Below are 25,387 nucleotides of genomic sequence, written 5' to 3'. Positions count from 1 at the left end.
TATATATATTTTAATCTTTTAATTTTTTAATTTTTAACTTGATTTAGTGTTTTTAATGACTTAATAACCCCCCCCCCGCCTTGTGCAGATGGGAGGGAGTTTGTCACAGCCTGTCCTGCGCGAAGCCCAGGAAGGGTTCCGTTTGACCTCTTTGGTCAAGGGCCGGGCTTCGGCCAGGATTGACCGATCCCGGCCCCATCCTCCATTTTCCATTCTCTCTTCAGTTGGGGTCGGGCAACCACAGGAGAAGCGGCTTTCCCCTCCCTCCCTCCCCGGTGCAGAGCGGGTCTAGCGACTGGCCGCCTGACGGGGCCGAGTAGGAATTTTTTGCTCCCAACGCATTGGCCACTGTTGGGGGTTTTTTCGCCTACTCCGTTCTGTGTCCTGGGTGCGTATTTAGAGTTAGGTCAACCACAATGGCAGGAACAGTGCGGGCGGGGTGGCAATTTGAGGGTTAGAACATCGGTGAGCACCCTTGGATATGTAAAAGGGGTGTTTGGTTAATCGCTCCTTTGTAGCCTGTGCGGCACGGGGAGAATGATTGCCATGAACCCTGCTTCAGGACTTCTCTAACCTTTGGGCTGTGCGGTCCGGGGTGGACGAATGCCTAGAAGTATCCAGACCCTCTCTTACAGAAGGGGGGGTTGGCTTTGAAGGAATTGGGTGGGATGTACCTGCCCATTCCCGAGCCAGGGTGTCTCCCCCCCAGTAGGGTGCTGGGTAGGATTTCAGAGTTCTGACCTGCTTCTATTGGCCCGCACTGTTCTTTAAGGGTGATTAATCACCTGGTGTTCCAGTCTGCCATGCTGTGTGTAATAGTTAACAAAGTTGTGGCCCTTTTCCTCTATACTGAGTCTATGTTTTCTTGAGCTGGGGTCTGGGGATAATGTTTTATTTTTGTTTAAAATGTTTTAAATTGTTAGCTGTTTTATTGTTTTAATTTGTTTTAGCTTTTTACTGTTTTATAAGTTGTTTTAATTGTGAACCGCCCTGAGCCATTTCGGAAGGGCGGTATATAAATCAAATAAATAAATAAATAAATAAATAAATAAAAGAGTGGGGTGGGGTGGTAGTGCCCAATGGGTTGAGGCTACCACCCAAATTTCAGGGGGATTGGGCAAAGGGCTGATTTTTGGTGATTTTTTGAAGTTTTAGTGTCTTTGGGGCAGATCGGGGGCAGAAAGTGGGATCTGGGCCAGAAGAGTGGGGTGGAGTGGTAGTGCCTAATGGGTGGAGGCTACCACCCCAATTGCAGAGTGATTGGGCAGAGGGCTGATTTTTGGTGAATTTCTGAAGTTTACACGTTTTTAAGGTTTCCCCCCCATTAGGTAGAATGGGGGGTGTATCGCTTCACGTCGGGGGGAAAGGGGTGGCCTAGAGCAGTTTGGGGTTGGTGGTAGTTCCGGGTAGGTGCAAGGAAGCTACCTGAATTTTTTCAAAGGATTTGGGCAGAGGGCTGATTTTTGGTTAATCGTTGAAGTTCACGTCTTTAAGGTTTAGATTCTATGATAGCAAATTAGAGTGGATTCATGGTGTGTCATTGAAAATCTCATTTGCTATCATAGAATCCACACTCAGAATACCTCAGAAACAACAGAACCCTGTACACCATGGGTTAGAAACCCATGGGGGTGGTTGGCACCCTATGTGCACTACACCACCACTCTCTCTGGGCCACCCCAGCACCCCCCAAGTGCACTTATGGGGCTGCTGAAAGCTCCATTCTATTATAACTTATGAGGAAAAACCTTAAAGACGCGTAAACTTCAACAATTAACCAAAAATCAGCCCTCTGCCCAAATCCTTTGAAAAAATTCAGGTAGCTTCCTTGCCCCTACCTGGCACTACCACCAACCCCACACCGCTCTAGGCCACCCCTTTCCCCCCGACGTGAAGCGATACACCCTCCATTATACTTAATGGGGGGAAACCTTAAAGACGCATAAACTTCAGAAATTCACCAAAAATCAGCCCTCTGCCCAATCCCTCTGCAATTGGGGTGGTAGCCTCCACCCATTAGGCACTACCACCCCACCCCACTCTTTTGGCCCCAGGACCTTTTCAATTAAAGTAAAAGGAAAGCAATTTCTGCATTGAAATCAATGGAGGCAAAAAGGCGGGAAATTCAAAGAGATGTCAAACTGAAAACGGGGTGGGTGGGGTGGGGGAGAAGAATACAAGGCTGGCACTTTTCTAGGGCACAAAAAGGAGACCCGAAACACCCAAAAAATTCGGACCCGAAACAGGGGTGATTCGTTTCGGGTCCGAAAATTATCGGGTCTCATCATGGGTGATTTGGTTCAGCTCCGAATCACCCGAAATTGGTCGTTTCGGGCACAGATCATTCTGTGCCCGAAACGTTTTGCACATCCCTACTGCTTATCTGTGTTTTTCTGCATGCCTCCTTCTCTCTCTCTGCACCTGCACATCTGTGTCTTTTTCTCTGTGTCTGTCTGCTTGTCTGTGTCTTTCTTTGTCTGTATATCTGTCTTTTCCTGACTGCACATGTCTGCCTGTGCCTACATGTGTCTGGAAATTTTGGCATTATTAGAAAAGCACTCCATAGCAGATGTTAATTCAATATCTCTCTTTACAGATTCTACATTCCTCAATAAAAGAGATCACGAAAAAATCAGTATTCTAGCCATGTTACAGCCTGTGTCCCTGATTAACTGCTTGGTTTCCAGAACTATGTTCACATTTACCTTTTTACCAGAGAACTGCTCTGATTTTAATCCCCACTTCAACATGCGTTCTTTATATATGCAGTTTCCATGATGCTCGAAATACACAGGGGGGAAGCCACTTGAACATCATTGTTGAAAAGAATGCATATTTGGTTGAGTTTCTGCCCTAGGGTAATGGTAACAATCCAAATAAATAGAGTAAAACAACTTGCCAACAGTTAATCCCTAGCAAAGGATTCACTTAAATAAACTGCTCCCAGATCCTCAGTATTTATCCTCCCTGCCCCTCTCTTGGGTCTAATTTCTTCCCCTTTTTATTTTGTGCTGTCGTCTTTGGTTGCCTGGGATTTCCCCGTGCAGTATTCTTCAGTACTGTGACAGAAACACCTGAAAAAGTTTGGCGATCAGAGCTACAGCTGTGCTTCCTTTGGCCTGTGACCCTCTAGCCTCCCTAGCTAGTTGTGACAGGCATTTTGGGAGGCACCACAGTGAAGAAGGCAAGGGCTTGAACAAGTTGTCCCAGTATCTGCTGCTCTCCAGAGAAACTCAGCTCTATGAGTTGATCTATACAGAAACTTGTTTTCTCATAAACAGTCACACGGCAGCTGGGCAACCCATGGTCTTTGCCACAGTAGTGGTGTTCAGCTATTCTGCTGGAAGGAGTCAGAAAAGCTCTGAGATTTTTTTCTAAAGACCTGCCAACAGAGGATCATCACAATGAACAGGTCCCAGAAGAAAACTCAATATTACGGAATAGCCAGGCCTCAGGGGACTTAAGAAAAATGACTTCCAAATTGCCTATGAAACAGAATGCTTACAGGCAAGGGCTGAATTGCAAGTTTATTTACGGAGAAAATAATGGTATTAGCTGCTACTTTTTTGTGTGATTTGCTACAAATCATTCTTTGTAGTGTACCATACAAACCAATTGTAATGAACTCCATCAAGCCTGATGATAATCACCAAGTTAAACAGAAATGCAAGCTGAGAGCATCTGAAAGCAGATGTGGGAAAGCAACAGCAATGGAGAAGGTGGTTTTTTTGCCATGGTAGTACCCTTCAAAACTCTACTCCAGAACTCTAGTCCTTAAACTTAGCAGTTAACCTGTGAATGGATTGCCTCATCGCCAAGATTGCAAGTGACTAACAATTCATCTGGTCTATAGAAAGCAGCTTAAGATCTCTTAGAATGGACTGACAGCTGAAGAGGTTGGTCCAAACAGGGTTACTGCAGAGATGGAGGTTTAGCATCACCCAGTCTGCACAAAGGAGATGCCAGTACTAGCCTTTTAGGAGGACACACTTCCCCGCTCAACAAAAGTAAGATCATTGGCTTGTGGGGCAGGACTGGAAGGAGACTCATGTACTCTGAAGCTCAGAGGCATACTGAAGCATAAAAAGTGTGGAAGCATGAGAAGAAGCATACAAAAGGATGACAGGCACAGAGAGAGGAAATGTTTTCGATGATAGGTTCTTTAAAGATACTCCAGCTGCTATGGGGTGGGGAGGAATAAAATTGATAGTATGATCATGGGCTTGAAGCTGCTCGGATTGCTTGAGAAAAAAAATTCTGTCTTCAGATATTAAACTGGAGGCAACAGGACACAAAGGGAGTTACCAGGATATTGTAAGAGAGCTGTGCCAGCAAGCGAAGGGGAAAAAAAGAATTTGGACGACTCAGAAAAAGGAAGGAAGGAAGGAATGAAAGAAAAACAGAAAGCAGCTTGCGAATATTGGCACAGAGCAGCACAAACGTTTGCAGAGAACAACAGATGCTTTGCCAGCATTTACAGAAGTTTTGCTGGATATGCAGGGATAGGCAAGAGGACAGAACAATCTGGCAGGAGGAAGGCTTCTCTGTAGATTATGTGAGGAATTCCATGTCTCGTGCTGGCAACTGAAGTGGAATATATTGAGCTGCTGTCAGAAGCAAGGTCTGAATATTGTACACGGTGATCCTGAAGATGAGAGAAGTTGTATTTTCCAGTGGAAATGTTTAGATACACGTAAAAGGAGCTTTTAAAATATCCAGGTACACCATTTTAAAAGTAAATATATCCTGTAGGATTGGTATGGGCATATAGTGTGTGTGCATGTGCAAGATGGAGATTATTGTGCCGAAATAATGTGTCCTGAAACTGCCACAGTGAACCTTGTAAGAAGAACAAAATGAAACATTTACTGCCTGCTATTGCTTAAAGCAGCATTGAGAGCATCTTATTTTGTGTATGCATGGAGATCCTCCACCATGCAGAGAGGCCACAGGACTGTTTTTCACTGATACATTACGGACTACAAAGTTTTTCACTTTCATTACTACAGGCCCTCCTTTGCACCAAGTGCCTCTCTGTATGATGGTTGACAGGAGCACATTACAGACACAAAATACAGTCAAAACCATGTACAAAATCTCCCTTAGACTTCCCCCCCCGTATGCTGAGAACATCCTTGTATTTGGAGTGCCTTGGTACAAACAGGAAATATCCCAATTGTTCATTCATTTTAATGTGTGTGGAAGCTTCAGTAAAATGCAGAGTGTTGATACTATATATATAGGAAACATTCTTCTGGGCACAAAGCCTAAAATTCCAGGAATTCTTAAGTAGCGTCATGATCATTGTACTCTTTCCCCCGATGGTCTTCCTCCTCCTATATACAAGCACAAGATCAGTCAATTTTTCTCACAGGGAAACCAAATCATTGCCAATACAGCCAAAGTCACTCTGTAAATTGCTAACAAAGATGGGAATGCAGCTGGGAATTTCATCTTGTGGTTGTCTTTTTTTTGTTTTGTTCTCAAAGTATAGGAGGAATTTAATGTACTTCTGTTATAATCACCCTTTTCTTCTTCTCATCAGGCTTCTCCATTGTACTTTACCTATTAGCATAACAATATATTCTGGCTTGTCCATTTGTCACATTCATAAAAGACCTGGATATTAAAATGACAGAACAGTCATCTAGAAAGTAGCCTATATATGTGAGTAGCCATTTGGTATCCATATAGAGCACTCATGCTTTCCACAAGGAGTGGACACAATGCCTAACTTGAATCCTGAAGGGATACAGAGGAAAGGAGGGACCAAATGCTATAAAAAGAAACCACCTGTAAAATATGTTGCTGAGATGTCAAGTTTGATACAAAGTCCCTTTCCTGGATGCAGGTGATTTTCCAACAAGCATTAGTATTCTTGATCCATACAGAATTCAGAGCTGTGGGTAGGGAACAGGAAATACTCCACAGGGACAGCAGGGAGACCAGGTGGTGAATATCTCTGTATTGTTCATTCGATGCAGCTGGACTAAATAAAAATCACTCTGAAGCCAGGAGTCATTTGACACATATAGAACTCAGGATCAAGCCTGCAAAGAGGAAAGTGCCCCAGGAATTACTCCAGAGAAGGTGGCTAGTATTTAAGCCAAGGATGTGCGAGCTCTTCCCTCCAACTAGTTTCACACTCTTGGAGCTCTCCGGCCCACAAGAATGGCCAGATACTCTCCCTTCTTTCACAGCTATACAGCTATAAACCCAATAGGTAGCCCTTTAAATGGATGCTTAAGAATGCGGATTTCCAAAGCCACTTTATAAATAAGTGCTGCTAGCCTTGTGTACTGTTGTCAGGATCCTAATTAGGAAGTGTGTGTAGTTAGCAGATCAACTGTATATAAAATAGTTTACAGTACTTAAAAATGTGTGGATCTACAACCAGCAGCTCTATTATTCCACCCAATCATTGAGGATCTAGCAGTTTTCTTCTGGAATAGCCCTCCCAAGTGAGCCAGCAGGACCCCTCACACTGAAAATGCCTAATTTTATAAATGACTTTAGGGTGAACTCTGTTTTACATATCTCAGATGTTCCAGGTTTGGTGATAAGAAAACAAAAACCCATTTCTCTCTTTTAAAAACCCCTGTACAATTGATATAACTTCATGCATCTAGATGACCTACAAGATAGGCAAATTGTATGATAAGATATATCAATATTTTATTAATATAGAAAGAGCCAGCGTGGTGTAGTGGTTAGAGTGCTGGACTAGGACTGGGAAGTCCCGAGTTCAAATCACCATTCAGCCATGATGCTTGCTGGGTGACTCTGGGCCAGTCACTTCTCTCTCAGCCTAACCTACTTCACAGGGTTGTTGTGAGGAGAAACAAGTATGTAGTACACCACTCTGGGCTCCTTGGAGGAAGAACGGGATATAAAATGTAATAAATAAATAAATAAATAAATATTATGTAACTAAATACATTTAGCTGATATATGAATTCATTCCCTGTATCTGGATGTATCCTCTGAATTCATTGTCACCCCTCCTGTATGGTCCCAGATTGTTTGCCAAGATAGGGCAATATGTAATAAATGTGAAAAATAGCATTAAGCTGTTGAGAGCTTTCCAGGAAGGAAAAACTAAATTTGGTAACTGACCAGTGATGAGTCTTCTGCAGCAGGAGGAAGGGCTTCTTCTGAACTTAAGCCTTTCTTGCCCTCTTCTTTCAATCTACAGCAAAACAAAAAATGGACCCAATTCAGTAAAGTTTTAAGTTAGGGTGTGGTGGTGAAGAATGCAAAATTTTTCAGTCACGTAAAAAATGCATATAGCTACATATACAATCTGGAACAGAGGCTGAGTCTACATAGGCAGCAGAATGCGATAGTAGGGTCCTGAGGTGGCAGAACAGACCATACCACTTCAGTCTGCAGGGAAGCAATATATTCATTCATTCATCATATTTATATACCGTCTGACATATACATCTCTAGGTGGTGTACACAATCCAAATTACAATCTAAAAAAACCAAAACAGTTTCACAGAATAAAAACAATGAAAAACAATGCACAAAGTGAAACAATTAAAATAATTTTAATTAAAAGCCTGAGAAAACAGGTGTGTCCTAAGAGTCTTTTAAAAAGAAATCAGAGATGGAGAGGCTCTTATTTTGACAGGGAGTGCATTCCTAAGCCCTGAGGCAGCCACAGAGAAGGCCTGGCTCAGAGTCGCCCCCATACGAGCCGGTGGCAATTGTAACCGGACCTCTCCAGATGACTTTAGTAAGTGGAAGGCTTCATGACAAAGGAAGCCATCTCTTAAATACCCTAGACCTAAGCCATTCAGGGCTTTATAGGTAATAACCAGCACTTGGAAACATATCGGCAGCCAGTGCAATTCTTTCAGAACTGGCATTATATGGTTCCTTCGTGTTGTCCCAGAGACCAATTTGGCTGCTGCATTCTGTACCAGTTGTAGTTTCCGAAATATGTATAAGAAGAACTATGTATAAGAACTATAATAGTGCTTCTGAATGCTTCCGAAAAGAAATTCCACATAAAGAAAACTCCTTAAAAGGGCAGACCAGAGAGAGAATTCCTAGCCTAGCCCTTTGCTCTTAATGTGCTAGTTTTCTATGTTCAGGGAGGTTGTAAAATAGGAGAACATGGTCCCCTGCTAACTGAGCAGAGAGGCAACTTTAAAAAGTGGGGATTCTCTTTGTTTAGCAAGGGGAGAGCAACTGGCCCTATCCATCCCCAGCACAGCATCCCTCCAGTGGCTGTTGCTTGGATCTATCTTGTGTTTCCTTTTTTAGATTGTGAACCCTTTTGGGGCAGGGAGTCTCATTCAGTCAGTCAGTCAGTCAGTCAGTCAGTCAGTCAATATCTATTTATCTATGTAAAGTAGTAGAAATCTAAGTAGAAAATTGGTATATAAATATTCCTTATATTCGTATTCATATTCACACATGCGAGTCCTCCCCCTCACCACATCCTTGTATAGTCTATTCTACCTTCTTTATTCTGCTGCATATTTAGACCAGGCCTTGGTCCCAAAACACCACACAACCACATTTGGTAAGGAGTAATACAAACATTTCCATGCTATAAGAATACCATTTCCCTTACCAGGGCCCCTGTGAGACAGTTGACTTATATTGAGTGTGTATTTCTGAGGCTGGGAACTAGGGATAGATTGGGGATTCTGTTGGTGTACCGTCCACCCCGCTGCCCAACTGACTCCCTAACTGAGCTGACAGAGCTAGTCGTGGAGTTGGTGTTGGAGTCTCCTAGACTTTTGGTGCTGGGGGACTTCAGAATCCACTTTGGGGCTGGCTTGTCTGGTGCAGCTCAGGACAACTATGGGCCTATCCCAATTAGTTTCTGAACCAATTCATGTTGCCGGCCATGCACTCGATTTGGTCTTTTGTTCGGATCAGGGGGGTGTTCCGTGGGTGGGGGATCTGGTGGTTTCCCCATTGTCATGGACAGACCACTACCTGGTTAAGGTTAGTCTCACAGCCACAATCCACCCCTGCAAGGTGGTGGACCTATTAGGATGGTCCATCCAAAAAGGGTGCTGGACCCAGTGGGATTTCAAAAGGCCTTGGAGGATTTTGACGTTGGTGCGGCCGATGATTCTATCCGTCTGCCCTGGTGGGAACCTGGAACAAGGAACTCAACAGGCAGTAGACACGATTGCCCCCAAGCATCCCTTCCGACCTGCTGCAAAAATGGCCCCTTGGTATACTGAGGAGCTGCGGGGGCTGAAGCGGTTGGGTAGGCGACTATAGCTCAAGTGGAGGAGACCTCAGGATTCAGCATGTGACCCATTTGAAGGCTTATGCGGTGGCAGTGCGCGCAGCGAAAGAGAGATTCTGGTCTGCGCGCATTGCGGCTACAGGTTCACGCTCGGCGGAGCTATCCCGGGTTGTGAGGAGTTTGATCTCTGCTCCTTCTACTTCCAATCATTCCGCGGAGTTGCTCTGCTGTGATGCCTTTAATGGCTTCTTTGCGAATAAGCTCTCCTGTATTCAGGCCGACTTGGACTCCACTATTTCTGCAAGGTCTATGGAGGAGGTGTCCAGCAATCCCTCTTCTATGGAGGAGGTGTCCAGCAATCCCTCTTGCAGTATTAGATTGGATCAGTTTCAATCTGTGACTCCTGAGGATGTGGACAAGCTGCTGGGGGCGGTGCGGCCTACCACTTGTCCTCTGGATCCTTGCCCGACTTGGCTGCTTCTTTCTAGCAGAGAGATTGTTGGAGGTGGCCTAGTTAATATTGTAAATGCATCTCTGAGGGAGGGTAGGGTGCCCCCCTGTCTGAAGGAGGCAATGGTTAGACCACTCTTAAAGAAGCCTTCCTTGGACCCCTTAGCGATGGACAGCTACGGGCCAATCTCCAATCTCCCTTGGTTGGGCAAAGTGATTGAGAGGGTGGTGGCCAACCAGCTCCCGGCAGTCTTGGAGGAAACTGATTATCGAGACCCATTTCAAACTGGCTTTAGAGCTGGCTATGGGGTTGAGACAGCCTTGGTCGGCCTGACGGATGACCTTTACTGGGGAATTGACAGAGAGAATGTGACTCTGCTGGTTCTTCTGGATCTCTCGGCGGCGTTCGATACCATCGACCATGGTATCCTTCTGGATCGCCTGGGAGAATTGGGAATACGGGGTATTGCTTTGCAGTGGTTCTGTTCCTATCTCTCGGGTAGATTCCAGATAGTGGAGCTTGGTGACAGTTGCTCCTCAAAACAGGAGCTGTTATATGGAGTCCCCCAGGGCTCCATTCTGTCACCAATGCTTTTTAACATCTACATGAAAACGCTGGGTGAGGTCATCAGGAGGTTTGGTGCTGGGTGTTATCAGTATGCTGATGACACCCAAATCTACTTCTCCTTTTCAACTTCAGGAAATGGCACTCATTCTCTAAATGCCTGCCTACAGGCAGTAATGGGCTGGATGAGGGAGAACAAATTGAAGCTGAATCCAAGCAAGACGAAGGTGCTCATTGTGGGCGCTTAGAATCTGAGGGGTGAGTTAGATCTCCCTGTGCTGGATGGGTTTACACTCCCCCAGAAGGAGCAGGTGTGCAGCTTGGGAGTACTCCTGGACCCAGGCCTCACCCTGGTATCTTAGGTGGAGGCCATGGCCAGGAGTGCTTTCTATCAGCTTCGGCTGATTCGACAGCTACGCCCATTCCTTGAAGAGGGTGACCTCAAAACAGTGGTGCATCAGCTGGTAACCTCCCGACTTGACTATTGCAATGCGCTCTACGTGGGGCTGCCTTTGTACGTAGTCCGGAAACTTTAGTTAGTTCAGAATGTGGCAGCCAGAATGGTCTCTGGGGCAACCCGGAGAGACCATATGATGCGTGTTTTGAAACAGTTACACTGGCTGCCGATATGTTTTTGGGCAAAATACAAAGTGCTAGTTATTACCTTTAAAGCCCTGAATTGCTTGGGTCCAAGATATCTAAGAGAGCGCCTTCTTTTACATGATCCCCACCGCACATTAAGTTCATCTGAGGAGGTCCGTCTCCAGTTACCACCGGTTCATTTGGTGGCAACTCAGAGGCGGGCCTTCTCTGTAGCTGCTCCTGGGCTGTGGAATGCACTCCCAGCAGAAATTCATAATCTTTAATCCTTAGTGACCTTCAAGAGAGCCCTTAAAACCCATCTGTTTGGCCTGGCCTTTTAGGGTTTTTAATTAGTTTTAATTGTTTTAAAGCTAACCTGGTTTTCAGGATTTTAATTGTTCTCATTGTTTAATTGTTTTTTAAGATGTTTTTAAATTGGTGTTTCATATTTGTATTTCTGTTTTAATTGTTATTGGTTTTAATGATTTCTGTTTTTAATTGTAAACCGCCCTGAGCCATTTTGGAAGGGCGGTATAAAAACCGAATAAATAAATAATAAAATAATAAATAAATAATAATAAATTAAAGTGTCTGTGGAACTCCTCAGTTTAACAAAACGCAGCCACCCACATCAAATTTCAGCAATATATTAGGGACCTAAATGCCTTGTGTAAAACAGAATTCTCCTCATGGCCACAAGAGGGCAGAATCTCAATCCTCCTTTCTGTTCAGAAAGGAATTGCCAAACACCATTGATGCAAGGAGAAGATCAAACTTGCCTCTCTACATTCAAGATAACTATTGACTCTACAAACACAACAGACCCTAGTAACAGTAATCAGCTGCATCCTAGCATAGGGCAGGAACTCTAATGGAAGCAGAGCAGTGATGCAGGGAGACACTGAAGCACTGGAAGCCTACAGCTACCAACAGCCTTAACAAAGCATCAAATACTGCCTCTCCTGCTCATTCATGCACACACACAGACACAGACACAGACACACACACACCCCTACCTGCACCTCTTCCACCTCCTTTTTCATCTTCTTTTCCCCCCAGCAGCAGACACCACTGTCTGACTTGGGGCACACACCCTATAGAGTGCATCTCTATGGAGTTCCAGTACTCCACTGCCATTCCAACACTTTCTGCCTGGTTTGTCATTTCTTAACCAGACTAGCAGCATGCACTGGGTCAAACAGTGGCAGATGCCACTGCTGAGAAGAAGCAAGAAGAGGAGGACCACCACTCTGGAATGTGGCTCTTTACCAGATGGTGGTGGTAGGCAGCAGAGGAGGGCAGGTGAGGCCTCCTGCTGCCCCCACCAGAGCTCCAAGTCTACGCTGCTTGGGTCAAACGCCGCACCTGGCTTCACAGAAGGACTGCTGCCCCTGTACTGCTGATGGGATCAGGGGCAATATTAGGTAAGGAGGTGTAGGGTGGTCAGAGACGGAGTGTTTGGAGGAAAAGAGTTATAGGGCTGGAACCCGATTTGGAGGGAGATTGGAAGAGAAGTCTGAATTTTTGCATCTCAGGGTTAATTTATTTTGGTTGTAAATGATTTGGGATAATTTATTTTGCATTTATTTATGACCAATAGTAAGAAGTCTTGCATATCACCAAAACACATACCCCACTTTTTAAAAGAAGTGTTGCTTCTAGTACTGCCTACAACCATGGAAAGAGCATTTGATGAGAACACCATTTACATCCCAGTGACTTACCCCAGCTCATGTTCTAGATCTGGTTCAGAGTCGAAATCCAGGTCCAGGGTTCTAGCTACTTTGTGCTGTGAAGGCTCCTCTGGGATCTTCCTCTTCCCTAGTAATTCAAGCTGTAAATGAATGGTTATTTTTTCCTCTTTGGGATATTAAAATGTGCACACCTTTGCACAGAAAACTACCATGGAGAAGCGGGGGGGGGGGGATTCCCTAAGTGTTATTTAAGCTGTTGTCTTTTTTTTCTTTTCCATCCTCATAATGCTGTACATTTCCCCAACACTTGCCATTCCCCCAAGTCCACTGTTTCACTTGCCTTCTACACAGACTTTCATGAGAGTGGCACTAGCAGACACAGGATGTTACAACAGCACTGAAACCAAAACCTCAAATGTGGGGGGGGGGGGAGTGTTAGCTCAATACTTTGTAGAATTGTCTGAGGAGAGTTTCATGAAAACTTCCCATGAATTTTTTTTTTTTTTTTAAAGCACAGTCATTAGGCTTTTAAGAAACAGTCTTGGGTCCCCGATTCCCAACCAACTCTGTCAATAGTTTCCCTGGTGGTTAGAATATGCCATCTGTAAAGCAACGAAAGGCTCTTCCTTCTATGGGATACTTACGGTGGTCAGCCTCTCCAGTGCAGCAAAACGCTCCTCCCAGGTGGCTGTGGATTTCTCAAAGGCTTCGTGTCTTTTTAGCAGTTTCTCTACACCATCCACATTCTGTCCATAATCACCGCTGGACAGGTAGGGCTCCTGGGCAATAAGCCATGCTTCAGCCACCGAGGCATCCCTGGAAAACTGACACACCTCTAGCACTGTCATGTGGAGAAAACACAAATGCATAGAGGGACACGTTACACAAACTCAGCCTCTGAAAGTGCAGAGCCAGAGAATGAGGAGCTCTTATAAACTCTAAAATCCCCTTTCAACGTTCTGGCCAAGAAGTGAACAGGAGGGGCCATATTTCAAGGGCACATGCTAATCCAAATACAATTGTATGCCTCTTTTGCCATTCCAAATTTTAAAAGCCACATCATTCAGGACAGTCTACGACCAATATTCCATACAATACTTTATTCTCTGAACAGATGGATGGCGAATAACCTAATCTGGGCAAGTTAAGAATGAATGAATCCAGGTTATTTGATGATTATGCTAAACATCCACATCCAAACAAAGATCTTTCCCTTTGTTCTCCACCAGTTTAGTCTGTAGTTCCTGTGGTTTTCACCACACTCATGCAATATCATCATGGTCAGCTACTTCAGTGTGTCAAAACACCTCTCTATTCAAGATGTATGAGGACATGCAACTTTTAAACAAGTGGTTGTTTTATGTGAAAATAATACCTCTCCCCACTCCTGTGGGACCAAAACAGTTGCAAGCATCCCAATATACCTCCTGCTTTTGTTGTTGTAGCAGCAGATAAAGAGTGCAATTGCTAAAGCAAGAGGAAAAACAAAACCTTGGTACTTAAGCGCCATGCAGAGCTCTGATCACATAATACTGAATCTACTACAGCTGGACATGATCAGCACTAATTTGGTGGTAAATCCCAATAACGGCTTCAAACATTCAAGCGAAACAGGAATAAAGCAACACTGTTGGCAGCACTGACGTTCAGTGTCCTGCTGAAGAGAAACAGCTCTTTAAAAAGTGAATATGCACCACATTTCCTTGTTCATTGCTAGGGAACACAGGATATCTGCAGCTTCTCTTTTCTGCCTGCAGACAAACTTATCAGGAATAGCCCTATTTCCACTGACATTTCTATGTAACTGATGCCAAAGTGGAAAAGTTTACTGCTGAAGCTACAGTGGACATAAAGCACTGCTATTGAAATGGAAGGTGTAGATACACTCTAAATAGGTGTTTAGATTAAGCAGGAGGACTCAGCATACACACAAAAGCCATGTTGCCTGTAACCACCAAGCTCATGGCTCTCCAGCATCACTGACCTCTCTTCAGATCAGCCCAAGTGGCAAACATCTTGTACAATAAGTACTCACACAAACGAAGCCAGTCCCAACGTCTGTCCCATTTCTCCATCATCTCCTTCCGCTTATCCGTCAGCTGCACCAGCTTCTCTTTTATCTGAAAGGAGAGGGAAGAAAGGGAATTTTTCTGCTGCAAGCTTCATAGCAGTTTAGTTACCACATCAACTTTTCTGCTATTTGTCCTATGTGTTCATTATAATGTTGATGTGAATCCTGAAGAACAAAAACCCAAATCAGCTAATGGCTAGGAGCCAACATAAACTTGAGCACATTTAAGCCCAGTGATTTCACTTTGTGCTGGATTGTGGTCAGTTAAGTATGATAACGAGTCCTCCCATAATACAGATGTAGTACCAGATCTTTCCCCCCTAGATCTCTGGCCAATTAAAACTGCTGTGCATGAACAAAAGCACAGGCAAAAGACAGTGAGCAGTGGAGGCCCAAACTACACATGACATCTTTCAATGCAGGTCAGCCTCTCGTTCACATGTAAAGTAGGAGGCTGCAATTTAAATGACCAAAGGGATGTGCAAAGTACAGGTGTGGGGGGTGCGGAATCCTCCCTCCCAGCCCAGCTCAGTTCCAATACAGGAGTCTGACTGGGGAAAAAGCACCTGGATCAATCAATTGCAAAGTAAGAGGGCTGGGTGGAGAAGAGTTCAGCACATGCTTGACCTTTGGTCCCTTTAAATCATAATCTCCACTTTAAGAAGGCAGATCTACATTTAAAGATGTGGGTCTGCTACCCTCCTGGGCAGTTTTGGCCTCATATGACTAATGGGATAACTCTGGCAGAGCCACAGTTTGTGCCATAAAGAGAGGGGACTAGGCTTTTGGCTCCTGTGGGAAGGAGACAGTGAGCAGAGCTAATGTCACTTCCCCAATGCCAAATACAGGCCCTATTATAATTAGTTGCTGACCAAGGCTGTAAGATAATATTTCTTCCAGCCATTCCTTTTCTTTAACAGTACATTTGAACTAGATCCTCTACAGTACAAAAAAAGATAAAGAATTTATTGGGAAAGATGGGCAGTAAGATCACTCAACCATCTGCCAAACTTCCCTAACTAAGATGAAAAGAAAAATAAATAAATAATGACTTTATACGTTTTCCCATTTCTCCGATGCCTAGGGCAGAAAAATCAATGGGATGTTGAAGTATGCCAATTCATACTAGGTGCCTAACTTAGAACCTCCTCATAAATTAAAACTATGATTGTGTTGCAGCCACAAGACAAGAGCATATCCTGTAATAGTACATTAAAACTGTGCACATTCATAGTTTGGAACTTTCTAACTGTTTTGGTGATCTAGACTCACAAATATACCGCTGATGACTTCCAATTCAATTGGTGCTTGCTGCTTAAAACCTCTCCATTTACTTCCAGAGGGATAGCAGCATTAGTCTGCTGCAGAAAAAATGACAAAAGGCCTTGTGGCACCTTAAAGTCTAACATGTTTATTGTAGCATAAACTTTTATGGACTAAAACTCCACTTCATTAGATATGTGAAGTATTCTCCTCAGTTGGCAAGTATATATATGCATGGGCATAAATTCTACCTTTGTTACAAAAATTCTATGCTGAGTTCTACTCAAACACCACCATTACAGAACCCGATAACATCAGCTGTATCATCAACAGCTCATTCACCTGCTCATCCTCCAGTGTTGTCTGTCAGCAGTGCCCTTCTGCTATCTACTTAGGACAAACAGATTTGTTTCTATGCAAATGAATACACAGACACAAATCTGACATCATAAATTGCGACACTTAGAAACCAATGAGGGGACATTTTAATCTTCCGGACATTCTGTTGTAGACTGTAAAGTGACAGTTTTTAAACAGAAAATGTTCAGAAGGAGACGAACGTGGGAATTAGTTGAATTAGGATTTATAACAAGGCTTAACAACCATTTCCAGAGGTCTTACTGAAACAAAGATTTGTTTATTTTTTTAAAATCACTGAACAGAGTTAATTAGCATTGCCAGGAGGTTATCACCTATTATCGTGGTATTCACTATTCTAAACTGTCACTATTTTAATCTTGTATTCTTTTATGCTTGTCAGTAGACTAAGCTTTCCACATTTTCTCCTATTTGACTCTGCTGGTTTATTTTATTTATTTATTTTTATTTTTAATCTCCAGTGAGGTTTGCCTCACTTTGTTCTTTTAGATGCCAAGTAAAGACCTTTTTGTTCACTCAGGCCTTTTACATTTAAATTTTGATGTTTAAATTTGATTTTAAAGCAGATTTTGAAAGAGTTTTTAAATGGTTTTGTGTTGCATTTTGTATTTCCCTCCTTCCCCTTTTGGTCTTTTATGATTTAATGTATTATATGGGGACTTTAAAAATGTTTTAATGCTGTGTTGTGAGCCGCCCAGAGAACAATTTGTTATGGGGCAGCTAACAAATAAACTCCAAATAAGACAACATAGTGGCGATGATATGCGCATTCTACCTTACTCCAGACAAAAATTTATGTGTTAAAGAGGTCTTAAGTTAAAACAAAGATCTTACAAACTGAGCAAACACATTTCATTGTTAAAACTTCATTGTCAATGCTCTATATCTCAAACAGCTGGAAACTCTTGAGATTAAATACAGCCACTGAAATGAAATAACCAATCTAAGAACAGGGGAGAGGTCTATTAAAGGGTTAAAAACTTGTTCTGTAGAGTCATCTCCCCCTTTCTCCTCTCTCCTGTTCTTGGACTGGTTATTTAGTTTCAGTGGCTGTATTTAATAAATAAAGTTATCACCACCACCACCATCATCATTTATCTGCACCAATATATGTATCTGCCAACTGAAGATAACACTTCATGCATCTGATGAAGTTTACTGTGGCCCTACCTGAAAGGTTACGCGTCAATAAATTTGTCAGTTTTTAAAGTGCCATAAGACACTTGCTTGTTTTTTGTAAAGTTCATTTGTTAAAATAAGTATTCAAAGTCTGGTGAATGTTAACGTTCACATGCAAATGATAACAATTCCAGATACATTTTGTGAATGATCAAACACAGATACACATTTCCCCACTTTTTGTTAATACACCACCTAGAGATGTATATATCAGGCAGTATAAAAATATGATAAATAAATAAATAAATGAATAAAATACAGATATGAATGCTGACAATCACATATTCATGGAGGAATCCCTGATCAACACACCATTTCTAAACACCAACACAAACCAAGTTTTGGATTTCACTGTAACATACAGGTGAAACACATGGACAAGAATAGATAGTGCTTTCTGAATGGAACTCTGAATTTTTAAACAGGTTGCTCCAGATATCACAGTGAAAGATGGGCCCCAAAGTCACCACAAACCTCAAGCCAGACTCAAAGCTGGGCCGGGGGGTGGTGGCAGGGAGAGAGACACAGCTCCGTTTCAGCAAACCATTGCCACTGCTGACATTCCTGTAAACCTACCCAGGAGGCAGTGCATTCACAGGCTTAGTACAGTCTTGCTTATACCTTTGTATGTCACAAAGCTTGGGTGTGAATGAAAACCCTTACCTCATCTGCAGCATGGTGCTTGCGCTGCAGCAATGCTTTGCCAAGATCAATGCAGGCAGTGAAGCTTTTGTCTCTGGTGTCTATCTCAGATTTGATGCCCTGGTGGTATTTCATCAGAAGCTCCACGGATGAAACATCCCTTCAGCAGGGGAGATATTTGAGAAATAAGCAGGTCATTCCTAACGGCAAGTAGTTTGCAGCAAGGCAAATGCTCAGTGCAGGGAAATCCAGGGCTGCTTCTCAAGTTATCTTTTCATGATACAGAATAACCCCTCAAAATCATTCTCAAAAGGCATCGAATACCTTGCCCGAATCAATAAACATTACATACAGCTGGCTTCCATCCAGGCTACTTTCCAGAAGCTTTCAGCTCACCGGGAATCTAGCTTAAAAAGCAGTGCTCAGGGATTTCACCGGCATGCCAGGGCCTGCAGACGCTTTGGCTAGGGTCTGAGTGGGGGAAAGGAACGAGACAAAGCAGACCACTCCTATTCCATTCCACCTTGTTACCTGGGCTTTTCCTGTGTTTCAATCTGCCGGATGACACTCTCCATCCAAGAGATGAGGTCCCGGACCATGCCGAAGAAGCGGAATTTCTCCGCTGTATCAACCAGCTGAGCCCGCCGCCCCTCGCAAGCATTAAGCAGGGCCTTCCAAGCCTGCACCACCTCCTGCTCTTGCTTCTGGATAGTGTCTGCCTGTTCCCCAGCATAGGCTGCCTGTAGACGGGCTGCAACCTCCTGGAACTGCTGAACCTGCCACAAACAGCCAGAAGAAAGAGAACTTTGCACGGAGACATACACAACTTGGATTCCAACACTCAGCCAAGATCAAGCAGGTACCCCTCCCTCAGTCTCAGTTCTCTGCCTTTAACATGGGAGTATTAATGAACTGTTTCACAGAGTTTAGAGTATTGGGCTTGGCCTCTGTATAATAATCAAGCAGATCAGTTAAGCAGAATAATCTCTTCTGGCCTTCACCTCACTTGGCAGAATCCCACTTCAACTGCTCATAGCTTTACAAGGAGAGCCAACCTCAATCAGCTACAGAAACCATCACACATTTTTCCTTCTGTCCAGTTTGCTTTCAGCTGAGAACCCACTTAGTCACAAAGTAAACCAGGAAATTTCAGTGGTTGAATACCCCTGAAATGCTGTGCTTAGACATACATACACACATACTTCCTATTCTTTATACCATGGACAGCGTGACTTTGCTCTATCATATGGTTCCCCATACCTTCCAGTACTCAAGTGGTTACCTGCACTCCCAATGAGTGGATATCTCGCTCAAAGGCTGTGTGAGTCCTATGGAAAGACTCTGCTGTGTTGACATCCCGGCCCAACTCCTCAGGCAGCTCCTTGTGCTTCTCTTTGATGAGAGCCAGGATCTCACCACCATCATAGAAGAACTTGTGCAGGTCATAGGAGGCAGCCAGCAGCTGCATTCTGGTGTCAATCAACTCTAAGAGGTCAGCCCAGCTCTCATTCAGGCTGTCCTTCCACTCCGCAATCGTGGCAGCCTCCGGGTGGCCAGCATCAATCAACTGCTCAATTACGAGACTGACGTTGTCCACCCGCTCCTGCCCGATGCTTCCCGTCTCCAGGGCGAAGTCACGGACCTTCTCCCGCAGCAACTAGCCAAGAAACAAACCAGAGTGAACATGAACACACTAAGAATTGTAACTCCATTCAACAATGGATGCATCTTCCACACTCCAAGCAAACAATGCCAGGTTGCAATTCATTACACTAAACTTACACTAAAACCTTACACTAAAACCTTATTCAGACATTATGTTGTACGACTGCACAGATGTCTGAACACTTTGTACATGTTTGTGTGTGAATGACTGTACCTGCTTTCATTTTAAAAGTGAACTTGGCTACAGGTCCCTCAAATGCATGGAACAGATAGGGAATGTACCACTGTACCTGTGTTCAACATAATGTGTGAATAATCAGATCTGTGTACACAGATTGTATGAGTGTGGAACATAATGTGTGAATTGGGCTTATATGACACATATATCCTATAGGTACAATACAGAATAGGAATATTCAGCTTTTTCAAATCTAGGACCCACCTTTAATCTCAAACAGCCAAATGCCCCCCAGCACTTCCATTTAAGACAACCACAACTGTATTTCTTCACTCTTTTTTCTCCTCATAAGAACATAGGAAGTTGCCTTATATGGAGTCACACCTTTGGTCCATTTAGCTCAGTATTGTCTATACTGACTGGCAGAAGCTCTCTGAGGTTTCATGCAGGCATTTCTCTCAGCCCTATCTGGAGATACCAGGGATTGAACTCAGCACTTCCTACACACAAAGCAGATGCTCTTCTTCCACGGAGTTACGGCCCTATCACCAGATCCAAAGGCGCACAGCTCCTATATTTTTAATAGTTGTGCAGAAAAGGGAGTTTTTGCAGGTGCAGCTTGTCATGCAGAGCTGAAAAGGCTGCACCTAGCAAATATCTTCATCTCACAACTGTTAAAAGAAAAAGAACTCAATTCTCCTTGGCGTGGTCTCCCTCTCTCTACCCCTCTCCTCCTTTTAAAAAGAAATCTAAAGCAAGTTTCCATGGTCCCACTGGTATAATCCCACTAAAGTTGGAGTGCAACAACCAACTTGTGAGTCTCAATCCACCGAGTTGAAGACAATTGCTTTCATACACTCTTGTGCTTTGCAGACACTTCTGTTTACAAGAGGCACTCTACCCAGAAACAATCCAGGAGGTCTCCCCATACCAAGCTGCATTTTAATGCTATCTGCACCTGACAGCAATGTTCCCTTTTGCCACCACAGGACACATTGAGCAACTTCTATGGTCCTCATTTGGATGGTACAATGCCCCTAAAATGAAACTGCATATCGAAATGGACACAGCCTTGACGGCCTGGCTAAGGCACATTCCTACAGAGCTAGCTTGCTCACAGTGACATGGTCGAGATCTTGCCCCATCTCTTGTGATGATGCTGCTACATCTCTCTCTGTAATCCACTGCTCCAGGTCATCAACGTCTCGCTTCAGCTGGAAGAGATGGTACATGTGCTCCAGTTTACGTTTACGTTCCACAGCCAGGTCCTTCAAGCCAGCATACTGCTTGTCTACTTGCCCTTGCAACCGGATAATCTGCTCTCTGAAAAAACACAAAGAGAAAGTTTCTGAGATATTGGATAGCCTCCCAATCCCTTCCTTTTGGGGGGAAAACAGGTTGCTCACCTGTAACTGATGATCTGGTAATGATCCATTGACATCCATTAGAACGGGTTCTGAGCCTGCGCTGAAGCCTGTCAGTGTGGAGTACCACAGCAACTCTTGGCACTTGCGTCCCACCCCACATGACCACATGGCTATTTTATTTTATTTATTTAAAATATTTCTAAACCGCCCAAAACTTGCGTCTCTGGGCGGTTTACAATTAAAATCATTTAAAACATTAAATCAATTAACAATTAAAATAATTAAAAACATTTAAAACCCAGTATTAAAATTATTTAAAACTATAAATCTAATTCAAAGCCTGAGTGAATAAATGTGTCTTCGGTGCCTTTTTAAAAGTTGCCAGAGATGGGGAGGCTCTTATTTCAACAAGGAGTGCATTCCAAAGTCCAGGGGCTGCAACAGAGAAAGCTCGTTCCCAAGAAGCCACCAGATGAGTTGGCGGATGCCGCAGGCGAACCTTTCTAGAAGATCTTAGCAGGTGGTGGGACTCATGGCAAAGACGACATTCTCTTAAATACCCAGGGCCTAAGCTGTTTAGGGCTTTATAGGTAATGACCAGCACCTTGTATTTTGCTCGGAAACGTATCAGCAGCCAGTGCAATTCCTTCAACACAGGAGTGATATGGTCTCTCCTAGATGACCCAGAGACCAACCTGGCTGCCACATTCTGAACCTACGTACAAAGGCAGCCCCACAAAGAATGCATTGCAGTAATCAGGTCTGGAGGTGACCAGCAGATGTACTACTGTTCTGAGGTAATTCATTTCAAGAGATGGACACAGATGGTGTATCAGCCAAAGCTGATAGAAGGCACCTCTGGCCACTGCCTCAACTGGGACACTAGGGAGAGGACTGTGTCCAGAAGCACCCCCAGACTGTGTACATGTTCGTTCTGTGGAAGTGTGACCCCATCCAGAACAGGCAGATCAAAATCATCTCCCGAGTTCCGACCCTGCACAATAAGTACCTCTGTCTTATCTGGATTCAGCCTCAGCTTGTTAACTCTCATCCAGCCCATCACTGCTTCCAGGCAGGCATTTAGGGAGGTTATGCCTTCTCCTGATGATGCTGACATGGAGAAATAGATTTGGGTGTCATCAGCATACTGATAACACCCTGTACCAATCTCCTGATGATCTCTCCCAGCAGTTTCATGTAGATGTTAAACAACATCAGAGACAATACAGAGCCCTGAGGGACACCATACCGAAGTTCAGTTTCTGAAGAACAACAGTCCTCGAGGGACACCATCTGGAATCTGCCTGAGAAGTAAGAGTGGAAACACTACAAAGCAGTGTCTCCCACCCCCAACCCCGTCAGATGCTCCAGAAGAATACTATGGTCAATAGTATTGAAAGCTGCCGAGAGATCCAAAAGGAACAACAGAGTCACACTTCCTCTGTCAATCCCAATTGGAGATCATCCATCAGGCTGACCAAGACTCTCCACCACATTGCCCATCCGAAAGCTGGTCTGGAACGGGTCTAGATAAGCAGTTTCATCCAAGACTGCCTGGCGTTAGGAGGCCACCACCCTCTCAATTACCTTGCCCAGCTACGGAGGGTTGGAGACAGGCCTATAGTTGCTTAACTCTGAGGGATCCAAAGTAAGCTTCTTCAAAAGAGCTCTAATAATTGCCTCCTTAAGGACCAAGAAGGCATCCTGCTCTCTCTCAGAGAAGCACTTATGATCTCTACTAGGCCTTCTACAACAACCTCTCTGCCAGATAGTATTAGCCATGTCAGGCAAGGGTCAAGAGAACAAGTGGTAGGCCACATCGCTCCAAGCAGCTTGTCCACATCCTCATGAGTCACAAACTTAAACTGATCCAGCCTGACCACATAAGAGGAATCACTGGACACCTCCGATTCAGACACTGCAGTAATTGTGGGGTCTAAATCCAAGTCAGCCCAAATACAAGAGATTTTATCCACACAAAAAAGCATTAAAAACGTCACAGCGGGCAATAGTGGGTAACCCCTGCTAACTTGGCAAAGAGGCACCTTTCAACAGGGTGATTTTCTTTTATTTAGCAGGGGAGAGTAACTGGCCCTTTTCATCCCCAGCACAGTACCTGCAGTGACTGTTGTTGGTGTCTGTCTTATGTTTCTTTTTAGATTGTGAGCCCTTTGGGGACAAGGAGCCATCTTATTTATTTATTATTTCTCTGTGCAAACCGCCCTGAGCCATTTTTGGAAGGGGGGGATAGAAATAAAAATAAAAATATAAAATATAAAATAAAATATTAAAATATAAAATAAAATATTAAAATAAAATAAAATAAAATGATAGATGGTTCCAAATACTGATTCAAGGGAGGAGGAACACTTACTAGCCCTTTCAGAACCCTGAACAAAACTGCTGGACATGAACTTGCTGATGCAATACGGGCTGAAAGGAATAGCTTCTTTGCCACTCGTATTGCCACAGCATAGATCTTCACATTTGCTCTATGTTGTAATCTGTCCGATTCGAGTCGAGTCTTCCTTCACTTGTGCTCCAGTCGTCTACCTTGCCACTTCAGCCCCCGTAGTTCTTCCATATACCAAGGAGCCAATTTTGAAGTGGGTCAGAGAGGACGCTTAGGAGCGATCATGTCTACTGCCCTGATGAGTTTGCTGTTCCAATTGTCCACCAGGCCATCAACAAGAAAACCAGCGGAGCCAACACTAAATCCCTCCAAGACTTCTTGGAACCCTATTGGATCCAATAACCTTCTCAGGCAGACCATTCTAATGGGCCCCTTGCCCCTGCAAAGGTGGGGTGTGACTGTAGTCCAACCTTAACCAGATGGTAGTCCATGACATTGGGGAAATCACAGGAGTCCACACCCAGAGAACACCACCTTGATCAGAGTGAAAGACCAGATCAAGTGTGTGATCTGCAATGTGCGTCAGTCCCAAGATCCCTTGGGATAGGCCCACAGTTGTCATGGCTGCTATGAACTCCTGAGCCGCCCTGGACAAATTGGTCCCAAAGTGGACATTGAAGTCCCCCAGCACCACAAGCCTGGGGGACTCCAACACCAAACCTGAGACCAAGTCTGTCAGCTCAGTTAAGGACTCCATCGGGCAGCAGGGCAATCAGTACACCAACAGAAGTCTCAGTCTATCCCTGGTCCTCAAACTTAGGTACACACATTCAATATGGTCAGACATTTCAACAGGGATTCTGGTAAGGGAGATGTTCTTGTGGATCACAGCCACTCCACCTCCCCGCCCACATCCCCATCCCTGCTTCTCAACAGAGTACCCTGGAGGAAGAAGCTGGGACCAGACTGGGCCACCAGCCTCCCCCAACCAAGTCTCTGTAATACACACCAGGTCAGCCCCTTCATCAAGAATCAAATCATGGATGGTTTCCTACTTATTCTGGACAGACCTAGCATTACAGAGGAGCAAGGTGAGGGTCTGTGGGAGGTTGGCACTGCTCCCCAAGGTCAAAGAGCTGGCAGGACAGCCAGAAGGGGAAACAGCTAATAGATTTCTGACTTCCCTTCCCTTGTAACGACTCACTGACCTGCCAACTTCACTTCTTCTATTCCCCAACACAACTGGAATGGCCACCCCACAGTCAGTTGACACACCCCGTGTCCCCATCCCCAGACAAACCAAGAGACATCTGAAACACCTAGGACCTAAAAAACAACAGAAGCAAAAAAATACCACCTGGCCCTCACCCTCGCCCCCCTCCAAAGTGGCTCCCTGAAAGGGGTGACCCCCTTTGGCGTCGCCCCTTTGGTGGCGACCCCGTCAGTGGCGGGCCAGCCGCCACAGGGCAGCAGCCTTTTTATAAGGCCAGAAAGATGGCTAATCTGGGCAGCTGGTCCTCAAGAACTGCTGACTCACTCCCTCTGGCCCCAATCCCACACAGGCTCACCCACAGGGCAGAAGCCACAGCCCCACGTGTTAGAGGGCACACAAGCTGGTAGTCTGACAACAGCAGACAGCAGCTACACAGGTTTCTCACCACTGGGCAGCAGCTGTATCTGAGCAGCAGATGTTAAGATGTCCTCCTTCCTTAACATCCCTTAAAATTCCACAGACCTTGGAATTTAGTGCTAAGCTAGCACCTCACTACCCAGCCCTTCC

At 44.4% G+C, this 25,387-nt stretch overlaps 1 protein-coding gene across 7 annotated transcripts in view; it reads right to left on the bottom strand.

Annotated features, from left to right (window-relative positions):
- SPTB (spectrin beta, erythrocytic) overlaps window positions 1-25,387 on the bottom strand; it is a 181,879-nt gene that overhangs the window by 31,679 nt on the left and 124,813 nt on the right. For 5 of the 7 annotated variants that reach the window (XM_053254828.1, XM_053254819.1, XM_053254851.1 and 2 more), the window contains exons 25-32: window positions 21,006-21,210; window positions 19,327-19,701; window positions 18,576-18,820; window positions 18,066-18,204; window positions 14,547-14,631; window positions 13,156-13,352; window positions 12,542-12,651; window positions 7,117-7,189 (exon numbers count right to left, since the gene is read on the bottom strand). In XM_053254828.1, the coding sequence (XP_053110803.1) occupies window positions 7,117-7,189; window positions 12,542-12,651; window positions 13,156-13,352; window positions 14,547-14,631; window positions 18,066-18,204; window positions 18,576-18,820; window positions 19,327-19,701; window positions 21,006-21,210 (1,429 nt within the window). Of the gene's footprint in view, window positions 1-3,514; window positions 6,051-7,116; window positions 7,190-12,541; window positions 12,652-13,155; window positions 13,353-14,546; window positions 14,632-18,065; window positions 18,205-18,575; window positions 18,821-19,326; window positions 19,702-21,005; window positions 21,211-25,387 lie in introns of those variants that run through there. The other 2 variants (XM_053254870.1, XM_053254861.1) reach the window with 2 other exon arrangements.

Source organism: Hemicordylus capensis, chromosome 1, assembly GCF_027244095.1.
Source record: "Hemicordylus capensis ecotype Gifberg chromosome 1, rHemCap1.1.pri, whole genome shotgun sequence".
In the NCBI taxonomy this organism is placed as follows: Eukaryota; Metazoa; Chordata; class Lepidosauria; order Squamata; family Cordylidae; genus Hemicordylus; species Hemicordylus capensis.
Note: the sequence above shows the minus strand (reverse complement) of the source record. Positions and strands in the feature narration are given on the sequence as shown.